This window comes from Plecotus auritus, assembly GCF_963455305.1.
Source record: "Plecotus auritus genome assembly, chromosome: 2".
Classification (NCBI taxonomy): domain Eukaryota; kingdom Metazoa; phylum Chordata; class Mammalia; order Chiroptera; family Vespertilionidae; genus Plecotus; species Plecotus auritus.
Genome location: NC_137771.1, coordinates 35,024,746 through 35,044,715, shown reverse-complemented (window position 1 = coordinate 35,044,715; position 19,970 = coordinate 35,024,746). Strand labels below are relative to the sequence as shown.

Below are 19,970 nucleotides of genomic sequence, written 5' to 3'. Positions count from 1 at the left end.
AAGAAGCATTTGGATAGAGGAGGGGAAAAGTGTAACAGACCAGGAAAGATGCCTTCTTCCAACTAGGTTGTCAAAGGTAGAAATGTTTCTGAAGCACAGCTTAGGTAATTAAGAGCCATGGAAGGAGTTTCAAGAAAAAGGTGGTCAGCAGCAGCAATAATGCTTCAGAGCGGTGCTGTGTGACAAAGCTAGAGTAGTGAAGGGGTCATTGGAGACCTGTGAGAGCACAGTTTGTTGCCCGGATGGGGAAGGAAACTAGATTGCAATAGTGGATGAAAGGTTAAGGCATGGTCTATTTTCACAAAGCTCCTCTTTAAAAACATTGAGAAACTAAATGGTAGCTTGGGGTTGTGCTTTTGTTTAACAAATAGTGGGGAAGTGAGCTTGAGGAAGGATATAAGTGAAACTGCTTGGTGTTTTTATTTAGCGTGGGGAAGAAATGCTGAGGCTGACTGAGTACATATAGAGTCTCTGTGAGGTGAAGGGGGAAGGGGCTGGGTTTGACAGTGGCAAGGTTAGTTGGGCCAACCTTGAGCAGTCTAAATGGCATTATGAAGAAATGTTGACTTTATTTAATAGTTCATGGAGAGGCAAGGAAGGCTTTAATTAAAAAAATTTTTTTGTTAATCCTCACCTGAGGATATTTTTTCCCATTGATTTTTAGAGAGTGAAAGGGAAGGGGAGAGACACACAGAGAGAAACATTGATGTGAGAGAAACACATCTATTGGTTGCCTCCTGCACACACCCTGACCAGGGCTAGGGATCGAGCCTGCAACCAAAGTATGTGCCCTTGACCAGCATCGAACCCAGGACCCTTCAGTCTTCGGGCCAACACTCTCTCCACTGAGCCAAATTGGCTAGGTTGCAAGGAAGGCTTTAAACATCTGGATCTCCTATAAGAGTCTGTGTTTTTAGAAATATTACTCTGGTAATAAGAAAGACTGTGGACTAAAATGTGGCCAGACTGAAGGCAGACAGATTGCCTTATCAAGCAAGAAGTGATGAGAGCCTGAATTAGGGCAGTAGCAATTCATTGGATGGGGAAGAGTTGGTGAATTTGAAAGTATACTCACAGAGTTGTGCAAACATCACCACAATCAAATTTAGAATGTTTCCAAAACCCTATAAAGAAACCCATTCCCATTTTACCGTACCTCCTCCCATTTCCCCAGCACTAGGTGATTACTAATCTACTCTTGGCCGCTATGAATTTGCCTGATTGATGTTAATGAAATCTTATATGTGGTCCCTTGTGACTAGCTTCTTTTGCTTAGCATGTTTTCAAAGCTCATCTGTGTAGATTCCTTTTTGCCTTGTATTGTAGTCACCTCTTTGCCTGTTTGATCTCCTCCACTGGAATATAAGTGCCTTGAGGGGCAGGGACTACTGTTACATATTCAAGAGCTGTATCTAGCACATATTTTTGTATTTAGTTATGACGCAGCAAATATTTGATACATCATAAATTAGAAGGTTAACTCAGTTAACCACAAAATTAAGTTAACCAGAACGAGCTGCTCCCATACATGCTTTCTCACTGAGGTGTGTCTATATTTTCTGTCATGGAATAAGTAAGTAGGCACCATGCCAGTGGTTCTGGCTCTGCCATTGACTCTTTGTGTGATCTTCGTTAAATCATTATGCTCTCTGGAGACAGTTTCCTTATCTGAAAATGGGGATAAAAATCCCTACTCAATCTGAAACTGAGGAATAACTAAGATAATTCAAATTGATGGGATTTGGATAGAATTGGGGTTCATCTAGAAAGCCTCTGAGAAGCTGAATAAATGTTTGACTCTGTTACCTAATCCTCCTGGGATAGGAGTAGCCTTTTCCCATGGGATTAGGTTATTTTGGCCATTTGCATCTTTCCGACCCCCATTTTCAAGGTCCTGGTTTTATCTATGGCACATTGTTCTTTTGTCACCAATGGGGCATTTTACCCTCTCCCATGTTCTCTAGTTTTTCTCTCTGGAATAGTGAAGACACTATTGCTTTCTTAAGGACACCAACCAAAGCATAGCTTCCTGTCACTTCCCTTAATCCCTGTTTTCTTAATAGGATGCATGTAGTTGAATATAAAAAAATTGAAGTTTAAAACCCATCTTTCCTGAAACAATTTATAAATGCAATCCCCTCCTCCTCCCTCTTTTGGAGAGTTGTTCATGTTTTTATTTAGAAATTCTGAGTGTGATTTGAATGTCATGTATCAAAATAAATAAAATAGTTTTTGATTTCTAAGATCTCATAGCAGTTTAGTGGGAGGAGGCAGACATCTGATAAGCAGATAATCACAGTATAATGTGAAAAGTGGAATAGCAGAACCATGTATGAGTAGTTATAGGAGCACCTGGAAGAAGTGATTGGGACAGTGTTTTGAAGCAAGTGTCACCTGGCATTTCTGCACTAACAAGTGTAACAGAAGCATCCTGATGAAGAGCCATCTGCGCTATTTGAGCCTTACAAAAACCTGGTGAGGAGGAGGTTTTTTACTTCATTTTAGAGAGTAATCCATTAGTAAAGCTCAGAAAGGTTCAGTGAGTGGCTCTTACACACAGGTCCTTAACTCAGATTCTGTTTGATCCCTCTCCCTCCCATCACATCTATGTCTTTTATGCAAGGATAGAAAGTACCCCCTCTCCTATAGTTCTTCCTCCTTAAGCAAAACTAGAGCCTCAGATTCCCTTTTCTGTGTCTAGTTTGCTTCCAGTGTCTTCGTCGGTGCATTGAGCATTCCTGGGCTGTAGCAGTAGTGAATATTGCTGATGTCATTGTTTGCCTTATTGGGATTTTGCTCTTTGTTTCACAGGGAGCTGTGATTGGTATAGACGATGAGGACGACAGCACCTTCACAATAACTGTTGATCAGAAAACCTTCCATTTCCAGGGTGAGCTGAAAGAAGAGATTCTTTCTCTTCATAGTCCCAACTGCTTCTTTCATTTTCTTTTGGGTTGTTTGCCGAATGAGGTTTTGCAACTGATCCTGCATGAATGAGCAAACAGGAACGTTCTGGTTGAAGTGGTGCTGCAGGTTAGGGAGGGATTTGTATCTGCAGTGGATACAGATCTATTTGAAACGACTGGATCTGGCTGCAATTGGAGATTAAAATTTTAAAGGATAAAAATCAGTGAAAGGAGAGAGTAATGGGCTGCTGCTGCTGCTGCTGGCTTGTGTTTACACAAGGTTGCTGATTTTCTTTATCTAGGAGTATGGTTCTGCTTCTGCATGAAGAATCTAAAGATTGATTGTGAAGGTTGCAGTGTTTGTCCATGTAAAACTCAAAATGTAGATTAAGTTGAAGCTACTAGCAACCTTTGGTTTAAAGGTTTTGCTTTGCTTCAAGAACTACAAGTTTGCGTTCATTTCACCTGCATTTCTGTGTCTTGTCTGCCAGCCGTCATTTCTCTGCTATTATCCTTTTTATAGTTAATAACACCAATGCCATCTGCCACTGCTATGTTTCGGCATTGCATGCTATGGCTCACCGGTAGAAAGGGTAAGGTATTATATGATCATTCTCATTTCATCTTGCTTTGAAAACTCTAAACCAGCAAATAAAAATAGATTGTAATGATCCTGTCCTAATATATCTCTCATATATAGTAAGAGTGTCTATTAGCTTCATTACTAATGTTTTTATTATTCAATCCAGAATAACCTCTATTTTACGTTTAAAGCAGTCCAAGAAACTTAGAAATGAGAAGATGTGGAGATGTTTAGCACTTTCTTTGAACTGCAAGTGACAATGCACTGTAATAGATGATAAATCAAGATAAATATTAAATTTACAGCTTAAAATGTTTTGGTTATGAAGGTTCACAGTGATCAGATGCTATCTGATGTTTAAACAGCTTTTGTCCTTCTATGCTATGGTATTAAACTGCAGTTATTTTTCTTCATTGTCTTGTTTAAGAAATTAACACCTAGAAATGAAAGATGCAACTTATATACAGTAAAGACAAACTGGTGTATTCAAAAGTGATATCGCTAATGCTTTTAAAAAAAAGCACCCTTAAAAATATTTACTGTTTGGTCATATTCTTTATTCAGAGTTGCTTACCTAATGATGCTCTCCTGAAATTTTCATAAAAATTTTTAACACATTTAAAATTTTATTATAAAAGCCCAAGGCCTTTATTTTTAGGTTAAATATATAACGCTGCTTACAAACTAAAGCAGATAATGCCCACACACTGGAACTCTTTTTTTGAATGAAGTTGAATACTTGAATGCAATTCCAGTCATAGCTGCTGATGCAGGTGAAGGCTGCAGTATGGAATTCTCTCTCTGCAGTTGCTAAGGAGACGCCTTCTCTGGACATCCAGAAATTGTATTGTTTGCCCTGTTAAAGGAGAGGAGACTCAGACCTCTAGAGCAAAGGAACCTCTACCTTCTGACTTACTTTTAAATTATTTATGTTAAACTCATCTCCCCTATAACACTCCCAGATTTATGTGGCCTGCTTGTAAGACAAGCAATTCTTTTAATGCATTATTTAAATGACAAGGATAAATAAGAGTTATATGTATTTTTTATATGGATTCTTATTTCTGAGACCATCAGACTTGTTTGTTTCTTTTCTAGTGAAATAGTAATGGAAGTCTCAGGCAACATGAGATTATCTAGCTTTTTAAAGAACTCAATAAGACTCTCTATATATATCCTTGGCAAAAATGAGTTATTTCACATTCATAAGTTCTTGCTCATAAGAAATTCTTTGAAAATTTGATAAAAAGTTCTTATTGTTTGATAAATCTTATATTCTTGATGAGAATTGAAAGCAAGTTTGACTTTAGCATATGTTTAAATGTGTTGAATTTTTATTTAATATACTAGAATTTTTTTATGCAAATGAAATATCAGTTGATGCATCTATAAAACAAACCCTGTTTTCATCAACTATTAAAGCAAAAACTAGAATTTGTTCAGATATATTCATTTATTCAACATCTATTTTAGATGTTCTAAGTTCTGGGGGTACCTGTAATGAACAAAACAGATGCCCATTGGAGTCATCCATTCTGGTATAGGAGAAAGCCAATAAACAAGATAAATTAGTAAAGTATAAGTAAATAAGAGAATGCTGAGTCCCGGGGAGAAAAATATAAAGCAGAAAGGGAGAACATGAAATATAAGTGTGTGTATGTGTTGTGGGGGGGTAGTGTTGGAATTTTAGAGTGGCTAGGAAATGACTAATTGGGGTGGTGCCTTTCAGTGAAAGAGCTGAAGGAAGTGAGGGAGCAAGCTATAAGGCTTTGCTGGGGGTGGGGATGGGGAGTACATCATTACAGGCAGAGGGAACAGTAAGTGCCAAAGTTTGTGCCTGCCATATTTGAAGAACTGCAAGGAGGCCAGCTCTGGTTGAAGTGTAAATAACCATGGGGGAGGGTAGTGGGAAGTGAGATCTGAGACTATAGGGAGCCTGGTCATGTGAGGCCTCTTCTACACCACTGAAAGGACATTGAATTTTGTTGAGATGAGATACCATTAGAGGGTTTTGATCAGAGGAGTGACATGATGTGATTTTTTTTTTTTAACAGTATCACTCTGGCCACTGTGTTGAGAATAAAATGCAGGAGGCAGGGACAGAAACAGAGAAACTAATTAGCAGGCTTTGTAATCCACAAGAGAGATGATGATGGCTTCCATGGTAGCCTTGAGAAGGGGAGGTAGTGAGATGTCAAATTGTATATGTATGTTTAATCAACGGTATTGAGGTATTAACATACAATCTATAATAATAAAAGCGTAATATCTAATTAGACTGGATGGCTGAACGACCTTCCGGACATCCTTCCGGATGACCTTCTGGATGAAGCGGGGGCTGCAAGGGCCAAGGCAGCCACCACAGCTGCGAGGGCCGAGCCCCTTGCATGAATTTCGTGCATCAGGCCTCTAGTAAAATATAAACATTATACAGTTCAATGAATATTGACAAATTTATTTACTCATGTAACTGCTAGCACAATCAAGATACAGAACATTTCTGTCATCTACAAGATTCCTTTATTTTTTGAGTCAGTCACCACTGCCAGCCCCTGGTCCAAGTCAACCACTGATCTCCTTTAAATAGAGATTAGATTTTTCTTTTGGAGAGTTTCAAACAAATGGAATTACACAGTATATACTCTCTTTGGTCAGGTTTTATTTTAGCTTAGTATAATGCTTTTAAGATTCATCCATGTTGTGTGTATTGGTAGTTTGTTCCTTTCATATTGCTAAGTAATAGTTGCATGTTTATTAATAGCATGTGAGAGAAAGATAGGAGTCTAGGTTGCCACCAAAATTTTGACTTGAGCAACAACAATGGAGTTGTCATTAATGGAAGTGGTGAAGATTGCAAGAGGAACTAGTTCGGGGGGGCGGAGGTTAGAGTTGGCAGGGTTTATGGGCATGAAGATCTTAGCCTTGTACGTGCTTAAAATCAAGTTTTCAATGCCTATCAAACTTCCAGATGGAGATGTTTACAGTTGAGGTGCTGAGTTCAGGGGAAAAGTTCACACTGGAGAAATAAATTTGGAAGTCTTTGGCATATAGATGGTATTTAAAGTCATGAGAATTTGAGAGTAAAGGTAGAGAGAAAAGAGAAAAGGTCCAAGTAATGAGCACTGGAGCACTCCAATATTTGTTTAGAGGGCACAGAGATGAGGCAGAACAGCCAAAGAGATTGAAAAGAAGCAACCAAATGGTGGAGGAAAACCAGGTGAATGTGGCACCCTAGAAGCCAAGAGAAAGTGTTTCTAGGAGGAAAGAGGCACCAACAACTGTGTCAGATGCTCCTGAAAGATCAAGTAAATTGAGGGCTGAAAAATTATTACAGGATTTAACAATTAACAGTCCATTGGTGACCTTGAGAAGAACAGTTTGAAGGTAGGAATATAGACAGTGTTTTCAAGTTCTTCTGTAAAGGGAAAGTAGGAAATACAGCAGCAGCTGGAGCGGGGATGAGAACAAGCGAGTTTTTTGTTTTTTAAGGTAAGAGGAATAATAGTATCTTTTTATGCTATTGACAGTGATTCAATAAAGAGAAAACATTGATGCAAGAGAGGGGTGAATTGTTGGATCAGTGTCCTTGAGAAGGCAGGAGAGGAGGTGGGGCATTGCCTTTGACTAGGAGCATGGACAGTTCATCCATAGTAATGAGAAAGAAGGTCAAGTGTATGGAAATGTATGTAGGTAGGTTGTTACCCATCCCCTTCATTTCCATTTTGGTTTAAATCTCTAGCTGCCCTACATAGCCTATATCCTGAAACATCATTTATTTATAATAAAGAGGATTGGTGCCAGGAAGAAAAGAAACTTCCTTGAAATAATGAATAATTTGTCATTGCAGTGATTCCCAGTTCCAGTAACTTGATATTACAGAATATCTCCAATTATAAAGAGATGCCTTAAAATTCTCAAAGTCAATTTAAGTTAACTTCAGTTTTGAATAGGCAGTAATTGAATTTGCAGTTCTAGCATGTTAGAGGTTTTAAAAAGTTTGAAAACTACAACTTTATTCTATCCTTTTTAAAGAAATATTAAAAAGAAAGTACTTGCCAAATTATCTTTATGAACTGGCTCTTTTTTTTTGAGCAAGGGCAAAAATGATCCCTTTTCCTATCAGTCAGCCAAAGTTGTTTGCATATATAGATTCATTAGACATTGGGTGGAAAGCAGCTTTGGTATTGTCTGGCTGTTGAATTCAAACATTTATTGTATGTGTAGTATGTGTTCAGAACCTAGGGTATACAGGTAAATAAGACATAGACCATGATGTCAAGGAGCATGTAAGGAAATAATTGTAATGTGAAATTGCTGTAGCAGTAGAAATATGTATAGGGCACTAAATACAATGGAGAGTCAGTCACTCAGTGCTTCACAAAAGAATAGAGTTTTTCTTGTTTCCAAGTAATTTTTTAAAATAATCAAAATTAAAAATCATACTAGCGCTTAAAATTTCAAGTTGTTCAGAAGTATAGAATGTAAAAATTAAAAGTTTCCTGTCACGAGGTGCTGTCTCCCCTCTCTCCCTCATTACCTCTTCTATCTAATAGAGTTCTGAAGATTGAACAGAAGTTTGTCAGGTGGAGGGGTGTTGTAGCATGTGCAGAGTTATGGAAATATGACCCTGCCAGTGTGTTCACAACTATGAATGTTTGGTACTATTAGAACAATGGGGGGAAAATGAGGCTGTAAAGATACACAGAGGCATCAGATGTAACTGATATAAAAAGGTTATATTTTTATCCTGAGGTCAGTGAGAAGCCAATAAAGCAGGATTTTAAGCAGAAAAGAGACAGAATAAGACAAGGGTTTTAGATAATAAATAGCTGTAATTGTTAATAAGGCCCTGAGTGGATGAAAGCAGTGGTAATGGAACAGGAGAAGAGGAAATAGACTTGAGAGTTTTAGGAGGTAAATCTATAGGAACTAGTGATTGATTGGAGGTGAGAGAATGAGAGTAATAAAGATGACCATTTTGTGTTGGCTTACTATTTGGATGTTGTCAACATCTGAAATAGAAAATCCAGGGGGAACAGAGGTGGTGAGGGACCAATTATGTTTGAGGTGTCTGTGGGATACACAAATGTACAGTAGATGGTGATGGCAATTGGATCTTAATCTGGGCTGGAGAAGATTTGTGGTTGTCAGGATATTGCTGGTGGGGAACCAGAAGTTGAACATTTGAATGCCTAAGGGCTAGTAAATGAGTGAAGATTAAAGCTGAATGAAGACTCTAGCAATTTGGAGAGCCCATGCCCTGTTTGAAAAGGCAGTTGCTACTTAGTTCAGTTTAGGTTTTCGGTAATGCTTGTCCAATGTTGCCAGATTGTCAAGTTTTTCAAGTGAAGCCAGAAATCCAGATTTTTGGTGTGTGAGTGGGAGTTTGAATATGTATGTGTTAAATCTCCAGATTAAACTCCACAACAATTAAGTGGTTTTATTTCTAGTTTTAGAATAGAGAAACTGAGGTTCAGAGAAGCAAAGCGCCCAGGATTAGTGGATTATTGCTCAGATCTGTCTAGATCCATAGTCTTCGAAGTGTGGTCCCAACCCAGTAGGATCAGCATCACCTGGGAACTTGTTAGAAAGAATCTCTAACCCAGACTTGCTGACTCAGAAATTTTGGGAATGGGCCCTCTTTAGTATTTCTGATGCACTCTAAAGTTTGAGAACCATTAGTCTACATCCAGTGATCTCACACAGATATTATTCCACTTTACTCTCATAACAACTTATATATTAGATGGAATTACTCCCAATTTATATATGACAGAAGTGAGACACAGAGAGTCAAGTGACCTGGCCTTGATCTGAGATTGTCTCTTACTATGTCCTAACCCAGTGGTCGTCAAACCGCGGCTCGCGAGGCACATGCAGCTCTTTGGAAGGGGTTGACCTCAGTGAACGTACCTCAATCAGATTGAGGACGTTTTTAGCAAAGGCCAGCTTAGGAGTACCCTAATTAAGTTAATAACAATGTACCTACCTATATAGTTTAAGTTTAAAAAATTTGGCTCTCAAAAGAAATTTCATCGTTGTACTGTTGATATTTGGCTCTGTTGACTAATGAGTTTGCTGACCACTGTCCTAAACTGTCTAGAAAGGGTGTCTTGCCCTTAAGCAAACCTGTTGTTTGAAAAAATCTAAATTTTTTAAAGATGAAAATTAAGGATAAGTATGTGATTAGTTCTTCATAAAATAAACCTTCACTTTCAAAGGACTTGACTGAAGACATTTAATCAGTGTGTTCTCCAAAATGATTTCAAGTATGAAATTTGTTTGCAAATTTATTTGATATACTTTTAAGTCAGTACAAGTTGCATAAAACAAAATACAACATTTTAAGCATTAAAAAATGTTTAAATTAAAAGAATCTCCAGGAACTGTAGAAGTCTTAGTGGAAGGCATCTCGGATTGGTCTGATAGCTAACCTTTTCAACTCAGTCCATTAGAGCTTGCTCATTTATTAAAATGTAGAATTACTACAAATCAGCCCAGTGGTGAAGGGAAGTATTTAATTCAGAAAGGTTATATTGATCAAGTATATTACGGCAGCATTGCCCTAATGCATTAACATGAATCGACTCAGCATGGCACATCTGCATCATTAATCATTTAGAAGAATAGGCAGTACGTCATTGGACTAACCCCGTGGTCAGCAAAATGCGGCTCGCGAGCCACGTGCAGCTCTTTGGCCCCTTGAGTGTGGCTCTTCCACAAAATATCACGGCCTGGGCGAGTCTATTTTGAAGAAGTGGTGTTAGAAGAAGTTTAAGTTTAAAAAATTTGGCTCTCAAAATAAATTTCAATCGTTGTACTGTTGATATTTGGCTCTGTTGACTAATGAGTTTGCTGACCACTGGACTAACCCATAGTTGCCTGCTTGTGCCTTTTGCTTTAAAAACAACCATTTCAGCATTATCATTAGTAAAAAAGATTCCATTATCTTATGTTAATTATTGACTTAAAAATTTTCCCTCTGCAGTTTTGTATTTTTGATTTTTATGTGATAACTTCTTCTCAAATAAAAACAAAATAACCATTTAGACTTCATGTAAGGGAAGTATAATTAGCTATAACTAATTCTCTAAATATCTGTTATAATTTCTGTAGATGTTAAGTGGGGAAATGCCACTGAATTCATATGTTGGGGTCTGCTGTATTGTAGGAGTATTGGTTATCACTAGTATGTTTTTCTTCTTCCTAACTTGCTCCCTGAACATTTGAAATTATAATTTTCCCAAGTTTAACCAAGTGTAGACTTCTTGGCTTAGTGAGTAGCTAGGATTAGAGTGGACTTTTAGTTTTATGTTTTTTGTTAGTAATTTATGTTTTTTATCCTACCATTTTTATCCATAATTTCTAAGTAGTAAAATTAGTACTTGCTTAGTAGAATTTGGGAAAATATAGAGTATTATAAAGATAATACCAATAATCACTCATAATCCTGCCACCTAAAGATAATTATTTGTAACATGTTTGTGGATTTCTTTCTGATCCTTCAGTTGTGTGTGTGTGTGTGTGTGTGTGTGTGTGTGTGTGTGTATTTTTAATAATTGAGCCATTTTATTTAAAGTGTTTAGATTTTCAATTTAAAATATTGTCATGAACATTTACCCATAACACTAAATGTGCTACAATTTTTAATAGTTACATAATATTTCATTTGATGAATAATTACATTTAACCATTCATCTGTGTTATACAGGTTTTTTAAAAAAATAATATTTCTGAAACAATCGTCCGCAGTTGCTTTCAAGAGAGTTGTTGATTTCTACTCTCCTCTGCTTCATACCCCTCCTAGGCACTTAGTATTATAATTTTGAAAGGATGCCAACCCAATGCCCCTCCTCCTCAAAAATGTATTTAATGTGCTTTTTTCTTGTTTGATGACTTGTTCATTTCTTTGTCTATTTTTGTTATTGTTGGTGTGTGTATGCTAATCATTTTTTTTTACATATCCTTCTTTTTGAAAGACAATAGAGAATAGTCTTAGACTCATTCATTTACCCTACCATCTGAGAAATTGCTAATATATATTGTTAAGTAATCTTTTTACCCAATTTGGAAGCACATTTCTTGATGGATGTTAGTGGGAAGAGTAAATTAAGATATATAAAGAAAAGTACTTCTCTACTTTAGAGTATAATGTATACCTGAAAATATTCATGAAGTACCTGTGTGCCTTTTAGACATAATTTTTATCCATAAGATGTATTCATACATTTTATTACTTTTCCTTCAAAAAGGAATATATAGACAATGAACTAAACTCTTATGGGCCAAAGTCTGAGTGTCCCATTGATGATAAAGGTGTACTGTTTTATTAAATTTATTTCCTTCCCTTCCCTTCCCTTCCCTTCCCTTCCCTTCCCTTCCCTTCCCTTCCCTTCCCTTCCCTTCCCTTCCCTTCCCTTCCCTTCCCTTCCCTTCCCTTCCCTTCCCTTCCCTTCCCTTCCCTCCCTCCCTCCTTCCCTTCCTTCCTTCCTTCCTTCCTTCCTTCCTTCCTTCCTTCCTTCCTTCCTTCCTTCCTTCCTTCCTTCCTTCCTATTGCCAATAAATATTTAATTGCTTATTTTTGCCAGTCATTAGGTTAGTTTCTGAGTGTAAAGTAGTGAGCAAAACAAAGTGCCTATCCTCAAGGATCTCACATTTTGAAAATCATTATTCTAGAGGAGGCTTCCTGGTCGTTCAATTTCAAGTAGTTCTCTGATCCCAGTTTAAATATATACCAGAGTTAAAGCTCTATCTTCTGGTAATGCCTAGATTGCACTCCCCTTATTTTTACGTTTAGACAGCTGATTAGCTGGTGAGTTCTCTAAGAAAATACTCAGTTTGGCCAACATCATCTTTGTCTTTTCAACCTCCATCATTAATTCTACATTCAGTCTGTGAACATTTATCCTCATGATCATGATGCTTTAGTAATGTATTACACATGTAACATTGGTCCAGTATGTAAATCCAAGTTGTTTTTCATCATTGCATTTTCTTAATATTAAATTTGGAGGACCCGGGAAAAAAGAATTTGAATTCAGATAAACTATAAAGAAGCTGCATCATTTTTGTGTTGCTGGCTTTAATGAGGAGTTCTGCTTTGGGTGACTGCCTAGTGGGAGGAATCAGAGGATCATATAAAAGAGATTTGAGTTGAGCCCTTGCATATGGGTGATTTAAGTTGAGTGGGGATGGGTGTGAATGGGATCCTAATGTATAAAAACCCAGGGTCTGTAACGTCCAAAACAACTGAAGGCTCGACTGACTGGAAGTCAGCACTGGCTGCCGAGGGGGCTGCGGATCAGGCCCAAAGAGAGGCCTGAAGAGAGAGGCAGGGTATGATCCGCAGCCTCCGTGGCAGCTGTTGATCAGCTGTTGCCTCTCTCTTTCTCTCCGGGCTTTGCCAGCAGCCGCACTTCTGTTTCTCTCTGGGCCTCTGCAGGGGCTGCTGATCAGCCCCGCCTCTCTGATCAGGCCCGGAGATAGGCCCGGAGATGCTGACTGGCAGAGAAACTGACCAATCAGAACCAAATCTGGGTGAACTGTGAGGAGCCAATGGTTGCCTAGGAGGCGGAGCTTTTGACGCTGACTGGCATAGAAACCGACCAGTCAGAACCAAATTGGCCGGCAAGGGAGGGCAGTTGAGGGCGAGATCAGGCCAGCAGGGGAGGGCAGTTGGGGCAACCAGGAAAGCAGGGGAGGGCAGTTGGGGGCGAGATCAGGCCGGCAGGGGAAGGCCATTGGGGGCAACCAGGCCGGCAGGGGAGGGCAGTTGGGGGCGAGATCAGGCTGGCAGGGAAGGGCCGTTGGGGGCGAGATCAGGCCAGCAGGAGAGGGCAATTGGGGGCAACCAGGACAGCAGGGGAGGGCAGTTGGGTCGAGATCAGGCCGGCAGGGGAGGTCAGTTAGGAGCGATCAGGCAAGCAAGCAGAGAGGTTAGGGGCGATCAGGCAGGCAGACAGAGGGGTTAGAGACAATCAGGCAAGCAGGCAGAGGCAGTTAGGGGTGATCAGGCAGGCAGGCAGGTGAGCGGTTAGGAGCCAGCGGTCCCAGGTTGTGAGAAGGATGTCCGACTGCCGGTTTAGTCGGATTGGGCCTAAACTGGCAGTCGGACATCCCCCAAGGGGTCCCCGATTGGAGAGGGTGCAGGCTGGGCTGAGGGAACGCCCCCTCCATGCATGAATTTCGTGCACCGGACCACTAGTGTGTGTGTGTGTGTGTGTGTGTGTGTGTGTGTGTGTGTGTGTGTGTGTGTGTGTATGTTGGAGAGGATGATTGGAAATCTTTCTTAAGAGATGATTATTCATCAGAAGGGAGCATCTGATGAATAGAAGAAGGAAGTAGGATGGAGAGGAAGCAAACACTTATTGAAGGTGCTATTAGTGTGTTAGGCACTGTAATTCTTATACGTACCCCACATATCTATGAAATAGGTATTTTTATTTCTGTTTTAATAGATAAAACTGAGGCTGGGAGGAGTTTTTAACCCAAGCTAACATGTATAAGAAGTGGCCAAGCCTGGATTCAGACCCATGCTATTTTCATTGCGTGGTGATACTTGTTCATGCTTTTGTCCCTTGTTAACCTTTAGTCACACTGACTTCTTTTTTGACACTGATATCAGTCACACTGATAGCTTAGCCTCTTTGCAGATCTAGCTTCACTGCTGTTTTCTTCTAAACAGTACAACACACTTCCTATTCTTATAGTAGTTAATGCTTTCATGCTATCATGTGGTTTGGTTGACATACTTTCTCCTGTGCTCAGTGTATCCAAGTTGATAGTTGTCACTTGGCAGGGACCCACTGGAGGCAAGGGAATTGGGACATTGGTCAGAAGGGACTGGTATTAAGTCATAACATGTAGCATGAGGTGAGCAATCTGTTACTAAGTGTGAGGGAGGCTTGGAAGATTGGCCCAGGAATGTTCCTTATAGGGATTTAAAAGACAGTCAGTCAAATACTGTTGACCTGCCCTGGCCACTGTGGCTCAGTTGATTGGGGTGTCATTCCATGCACTGAAGGGTTACTGGTTCAATTCCTGGTGGGGGCACATGCCTGGATTGTGGGTTTGATCCCTGGTGGGGGCACTTGCAGGTGAGGGGGGAGAACAGCCAATCAATGTTTGTTCCCCCTCCCCCCCCCATTTAATTTTGTTCCTGTTCTGAATGCAGAGTTCTTTTTTTAAAATGAATTTTAGAGAGAGAGAGAGAAAGAGAGAAAGAGAGAAAGACCGATTGGTTGCCTCCCGTATGTTCCTCGACTGGGGATCAAACTCACAATCTGGGTATGTGCCCTAACCCAGAATCAAACATGCAACCTTTTGTTGTATAGGAGACACTCGAACCAACTGAGCTACCCGGCCAAGGCTGCAGAGTTCTTTTAATATGTCTGCTGAGAAAGCATACCTAAGTTGTCAAGGAAAACAAACCAACATATCTTCTCAATTTTATTCCTCCATTGCAGAGCAAGTCCTATCTACCTAAGAAGCCTAATTGTGGAGCAGGGGGTCACCAGTAAAATGAGAATGGCAATACTGACCTCTAGAATTGTTGTAAGATTACACAGATTGCATATAAATACTTAACATGATGCCTGGCAAATAGCAGGGCTCAAAAAATAGTAACTGCCCTGGCTGGTTAGAGCATCAGCATGCAGACCAAATGGTCTGGATTTAATTCCTGGTCAAAGGCATGTACCTCAATTGCAGGTTCTGGGGGCATGTGCAGGAGGCAGCCAATTGATTGAGATATATATATATATATACACACACACACATACATACATACATACATATACACACACACACACATACACACACACACATATATATATGTGTGTGTGTGTATATATATATATATATATATATATATATATATATATATATATATATATCTTCCTCTCTCTCTCTCTCTCTCTCTCTCTCTCTCTCTCTCTCTCCCCTCTCCCCCATTCTCCCTTCCTTCCCCACTCTCTGGAAATCATTGGAAAAAATATCCTCAGGTGCCCTGACCGGTTTGGCTCAATGGATAGAGCGTCGGCCTGCGGACTGAAGGGTCCCGGGTTCGATTCCGGTCAAGGGCATGTACCTGGGTTGCAGGCACATCCCCAGTGGGAGGTGTGCAGGAGGCAGTTGATCGATGTTTCTCTCTCATCGATGTTTCTAACTATCTATCCTCTCCCTTTCCTCTCTGTAAGAAATCAATAAAATATATTTAAAAAAAAATATCCTCAGGTGATGATTAAAAACAGAATAATGACTGACTTTTACTTGCACAAGGTATACTCTGATTTTTTAATGGAAAGAATAGGAGTATAGAAAATGACTATTTGAAGTGAACTTTTGAGCCATCTTGCAGAACTTTTGAATGTGAACAAATTAAGTCATTTCCTTTTAGCAATCGTTACTTTTAGGTAATGAGATAAATCAAGGTCATGCTATAAGTGTAATGTATAGTTGAGTGTAGTAATATGGACAGGTTAGTTCATGGTGGACAGTGGGAAGCAAATCTGAGTTACAGGCAATCTGGAAAGAGATGCCATTTTCTAGCTTTATTATAGACACTAGAACTAAACTAACAATGTTCTACTATTTTTAGCATGATTTTCATTAAGAATTTTTTTTTAGTTTTTATTTTTATTTTTAATAAATCTGTATTGTTCAGATTATTACAATTGTTCCTCTTTTTTCCCCCCATAGCTCCCCTCCACCCGGTTCCCACCCCACCCTCTGCCCTTACCTCCCCCGCACTGTTCTCATCCATAGGTGTACGATTTTTGTCCACTCTCTTCCCACACCCCCCACATCCCTTTCCCCCCAAGAATTGTCAGTCCACTCCCTTTCTATGCCCCTGATTCTATTATATTCACCAGATTATTCTGTTCATCAGATTGTTTATTCACTTGATTTTTAGATTCACTTGTTGATAGATATGTATTTGTTGTTCATAATTTTTATCTTTACCTTTTTCTTCTTCTTCCTCTTCTTAAAGAATACCTTTCAGCATTTCATTTAATACTGGTTTGGCGGTGATGAACTCCTTTAGCTTTTTCTTATTTGTGAAGCTCTTTATCTGCCCTTCAATTCTGAATGATAGCTTTGCTGGGTAGAGTAATCTTGGTTGTAGGTTCTTGCTGTTCATCACTTTGAATATTTCTTGCCACTCATTAAGAATTTTTTAATGTTATTTACATTTTGTACTTAGGGAATTGGTTTAAGCATAGTGCTTTGGTATAAATTATTACAAATATGAGTCCTAAATTATAGGGGGGCTGAATCAATGACATTTTACTTGATCTAGGCTGTTTTACAAGATAGAGTTAAAGCTTGTGGAATATACTGAGGTTGTGTCTGAGTTTATACTGCAGTCTTGGTCTGGAAATATATGCTTTCCTAAAGAAAGGTGAAGATACTATATTAAGGGCTTACAACTAAATATAGAGAAAGAAGCAAGGAGTTAATGCTATCTCTCTGCCCTGAGCAGAATTCCTTGGAGAGCTACTGAGGGCAAAGAGAGGCCTTCAGAAAGGTTGTTTACTATGAATATTGTAAGATTATAATGCAGAAGTGCCTCTACTGTGCTTTATACCCTGAAGATATACTTACATACTTTTTTTTTAAAGTCTAAAGGATTTCTATACCTTCAGTATGTAAGGAATAACATCTTAAATACTGTGAACAAATTAAGTCCTTTCCTTTTAGGAATCTATGTTCAGAAACTCTCTAAGCATTTATTTGACATAACATAAATAGATCATTATAATTTCTTATTAATATGATTCTGTCATGTTAGGCCACATCTACTTTGGCCTTGTTTGCCTTGGAGGTAGATAAGAAAGTAAAGTAGAGAATTCTCTTTTCTTATATAAAATATTTTAGTTGCCCTGCTTTAGTTTTCTTCCTGAATTTTCTAACATATTTTAATTTCTTCTCTTTTTCCTTCCATTGCCTGATTCAAAAGTTGAGTGATTCTGTAATGTCATTCTTCCTTTCTGAACGACCCTAAACCCTGGTAATCAGCTAAAGTGTTTTTTGTTTTTTTAAAAAAATATATATTTTATTGATTTTTTACAAAGAGCAAGGGAGAGGGATAGAGAGCCAGAAACATCGATGAGAGAGAAACATCAATCAGCTGCCTCCTGCACATCCCCCACTGGGGATGTGCCCACAACCAAGGTACATGCCCTTGACCAGAATCGAACCCTGGACCCTTCAGTCCAGAGGCCAGCGCTCTATCCACTGAGCCAAACTGGTCAGGGCCAGCTAAAGTGTTTTTGAAGTTCTATATTTCTCCTCTTAAACTGAGACATGGCTTCAGCTTCTCAAAATTACCTACTTCCATCCCTCTCTCCCTCCCCTTCCTCAGAATACATTAAAGATGTGTTCTACTTGTTGGCTTCTCCTGGAACAGGGAGTATTTTCTAGCAACATATATTTGAGTGCTGTTAATTAATAAACTCAGTAAGACTTTTTATAATAAGGTTCTTCAGGAGATCAGATTTGCCTAATTGCAGAATTGAATCTGAGTCTCTTTAAACTCAAAATACAATTTTTTAACCACCCACTCCCAATCTGTTTTTCCTCCTATATTCTCTGTGTTGTGGAGTAGCACCTCTACTTACCCAGTTTATCAAATTTGAAGCCTTCTCTTTCCCTACATCTGCATCCCTTACATTTTCTATACATCAAATGAGTCACAATGTCCATTACATTACCTTTTCTCTATCTTCTTAGTCACTGACATAGTTCAGATCATTATACTTTCACAGTTTCTATATGTATCTTTTTAAAAAATTGATTTGAGAGAGAGAAAAGAAGAGGGGAGGAAAGTGGGAGGGAGGGAAGGAAGAAGGAGGAAAGGAGAGAGAGAGAGAGAGAGAGAGAGAGAGAGAGAGAGAGAGAGAGAGAGAGAGAGAGAGAAAGAGAGAAAGAGAGAAACACCTATTTCTTATTCCACTTATTTATGCATTTACTGGTTGATTCTTATATGTGCCCTGACTGGGGGTGGGGAGGGGAGGGGCAAACTCACAACCTTGGCATATCAGGATGACCCTGTAGCCAACTGAGCTCCTTGGCCAGGGCTGTATGTATCCTTCTCTCCCTTTTCTGGTCTCTGTTCTGACAAATTGCCCTTTTTATTGATGTCTGGGTGAGTTCTCTAAAATCACCCTATTCCCCATACTTTTTCTACCCTCCGTCAGTATTATAGGTCTTAAAGATTGCAAACTGAAATCCTAATTTTTCTTAAATTCAAGATTAAGGAATAGTGGCGCCTTTACCAAAACATGGAGTTAAAGTGATTAGGAAACATCTTCTGCAGAAACTAAAATTATTAGGATACATTTACATATAAATTTGGTGAGGATTTTCATTGATTACAAATAAGTTGATTTAGAAATTTATGATTGTAGAATGACTTGAAAAGAACCCATTAATCTACATCTGATTTTCACTGTCTGCTTTGACTAAATCAAAGATACCAGTTGCCCAATGCAATGCTGACTCTGTCCAAGAGAAGCTCAGTATTGCTTCAGATAGTCAAAGTAGAAGTTGTGCGGGAAAAACACTTGTCAATATTTGCTCAATATTTTGGAGACTTCAGCTAAAACTATTCATAAATCTTTGAGGGGACCGTTATGGCAGCTTTAAGGGATACTAAAAGCAAAAATAATGATTTCTTAGGAAATCCAACCTATTTTTATATTCCAAATATAAAAATGAAACCATATCTAAATAATGAAATCAATGGATCATTATTTCTCATTCAACAAATATTTATTGAGCACTTGTTTGCCTGGCATGATTCTAGGAGCTTGGGATATACCAAATAAGCAAATAAAGATTCCAGTGGCAGCAGACTATATATTTAAAAGTTGTATGTGTGGGGGGTAAGTACAGGGGAGAAATGAATATGGGGAATATGATGGGTTGAGGGGTCAGTTTTTAGTATATGCTGGTCAGGAGATCTCTTATCATTTGAAGAGATGACAAAAATATTATTTGTCTGGTAATTACGAGTTTCAGTTAGTTGCTAAGAACATGCCAAGCTTTGAGAGTTAAGAAATTACGCATCAGATTCCATCCCAGACCTCAGGGAATATGCAGCTGAGCCATGGAAGGGGAAAAAAACGTAAAAATAATGAGCATTATATAGATGTATTGATAGTATAATAAAGTGCATAGATCATTCTCTAATCTGATGTCATCACTTTTCTAATTATGATAAGCAGTCTATTTAAACTATGGCTCTTAAATCTTCTGAACATCAAAACATTGGTTTATATTACTTTAGATTTAGAGTCATATGAATTGGTTTTTCTCTCTCCACACCTCTTTATTACCTTCTTTTAAAAATACCCTCTGCCATGGCTGAAATGGCTCAGTTGGTTGGAGCATCATCCAGTATACCAAAAGGTCGCAGGTTTGATCCCCAGTTGGGGCGTATGTGAGAGGCAACTGATCGATGTTTTGCTCTCACATCA

At 38.8% G+C, this 19,970-nt stretch overlaps 1 protein-coding gene across 14 annotated transcripts in view; it reads left to right on the top strand.

Moving 5' to 3' along the window:
• The window catches only part of OSBPL9 (oxysterol binding protein like 9), a gene marked incomplete at its 5' end in the record, with an annotated part of 136,723 nt that overhangs the window by 39,339 nt on the left and 77,414 nt on the right, over positions 1-19,970 (top strand). For 8 of the 14 annotated variants that reach the window (XM_080658055.1, XM_080658052.1, XM_080658054.1 and 5 more), the window contains one exon: positions 2,812-2,890. The exons of 4 other annotated variants lie outside the window; for them this stretch is intronic. In XM_080658055.1, coding sequence (XP_080514181.1) covers positions 2,812-2,890 — 79 coding nt within the window. Of the gene's footprint in view, positions 1-2,811; positions 2,891-2,981; positions 3,187-19,970 lie in introns of those variants that run through there. 2 more of the 14 variants (XM_080658035.1, XM_080658058.1) reach the window with 2 other exon arrangements.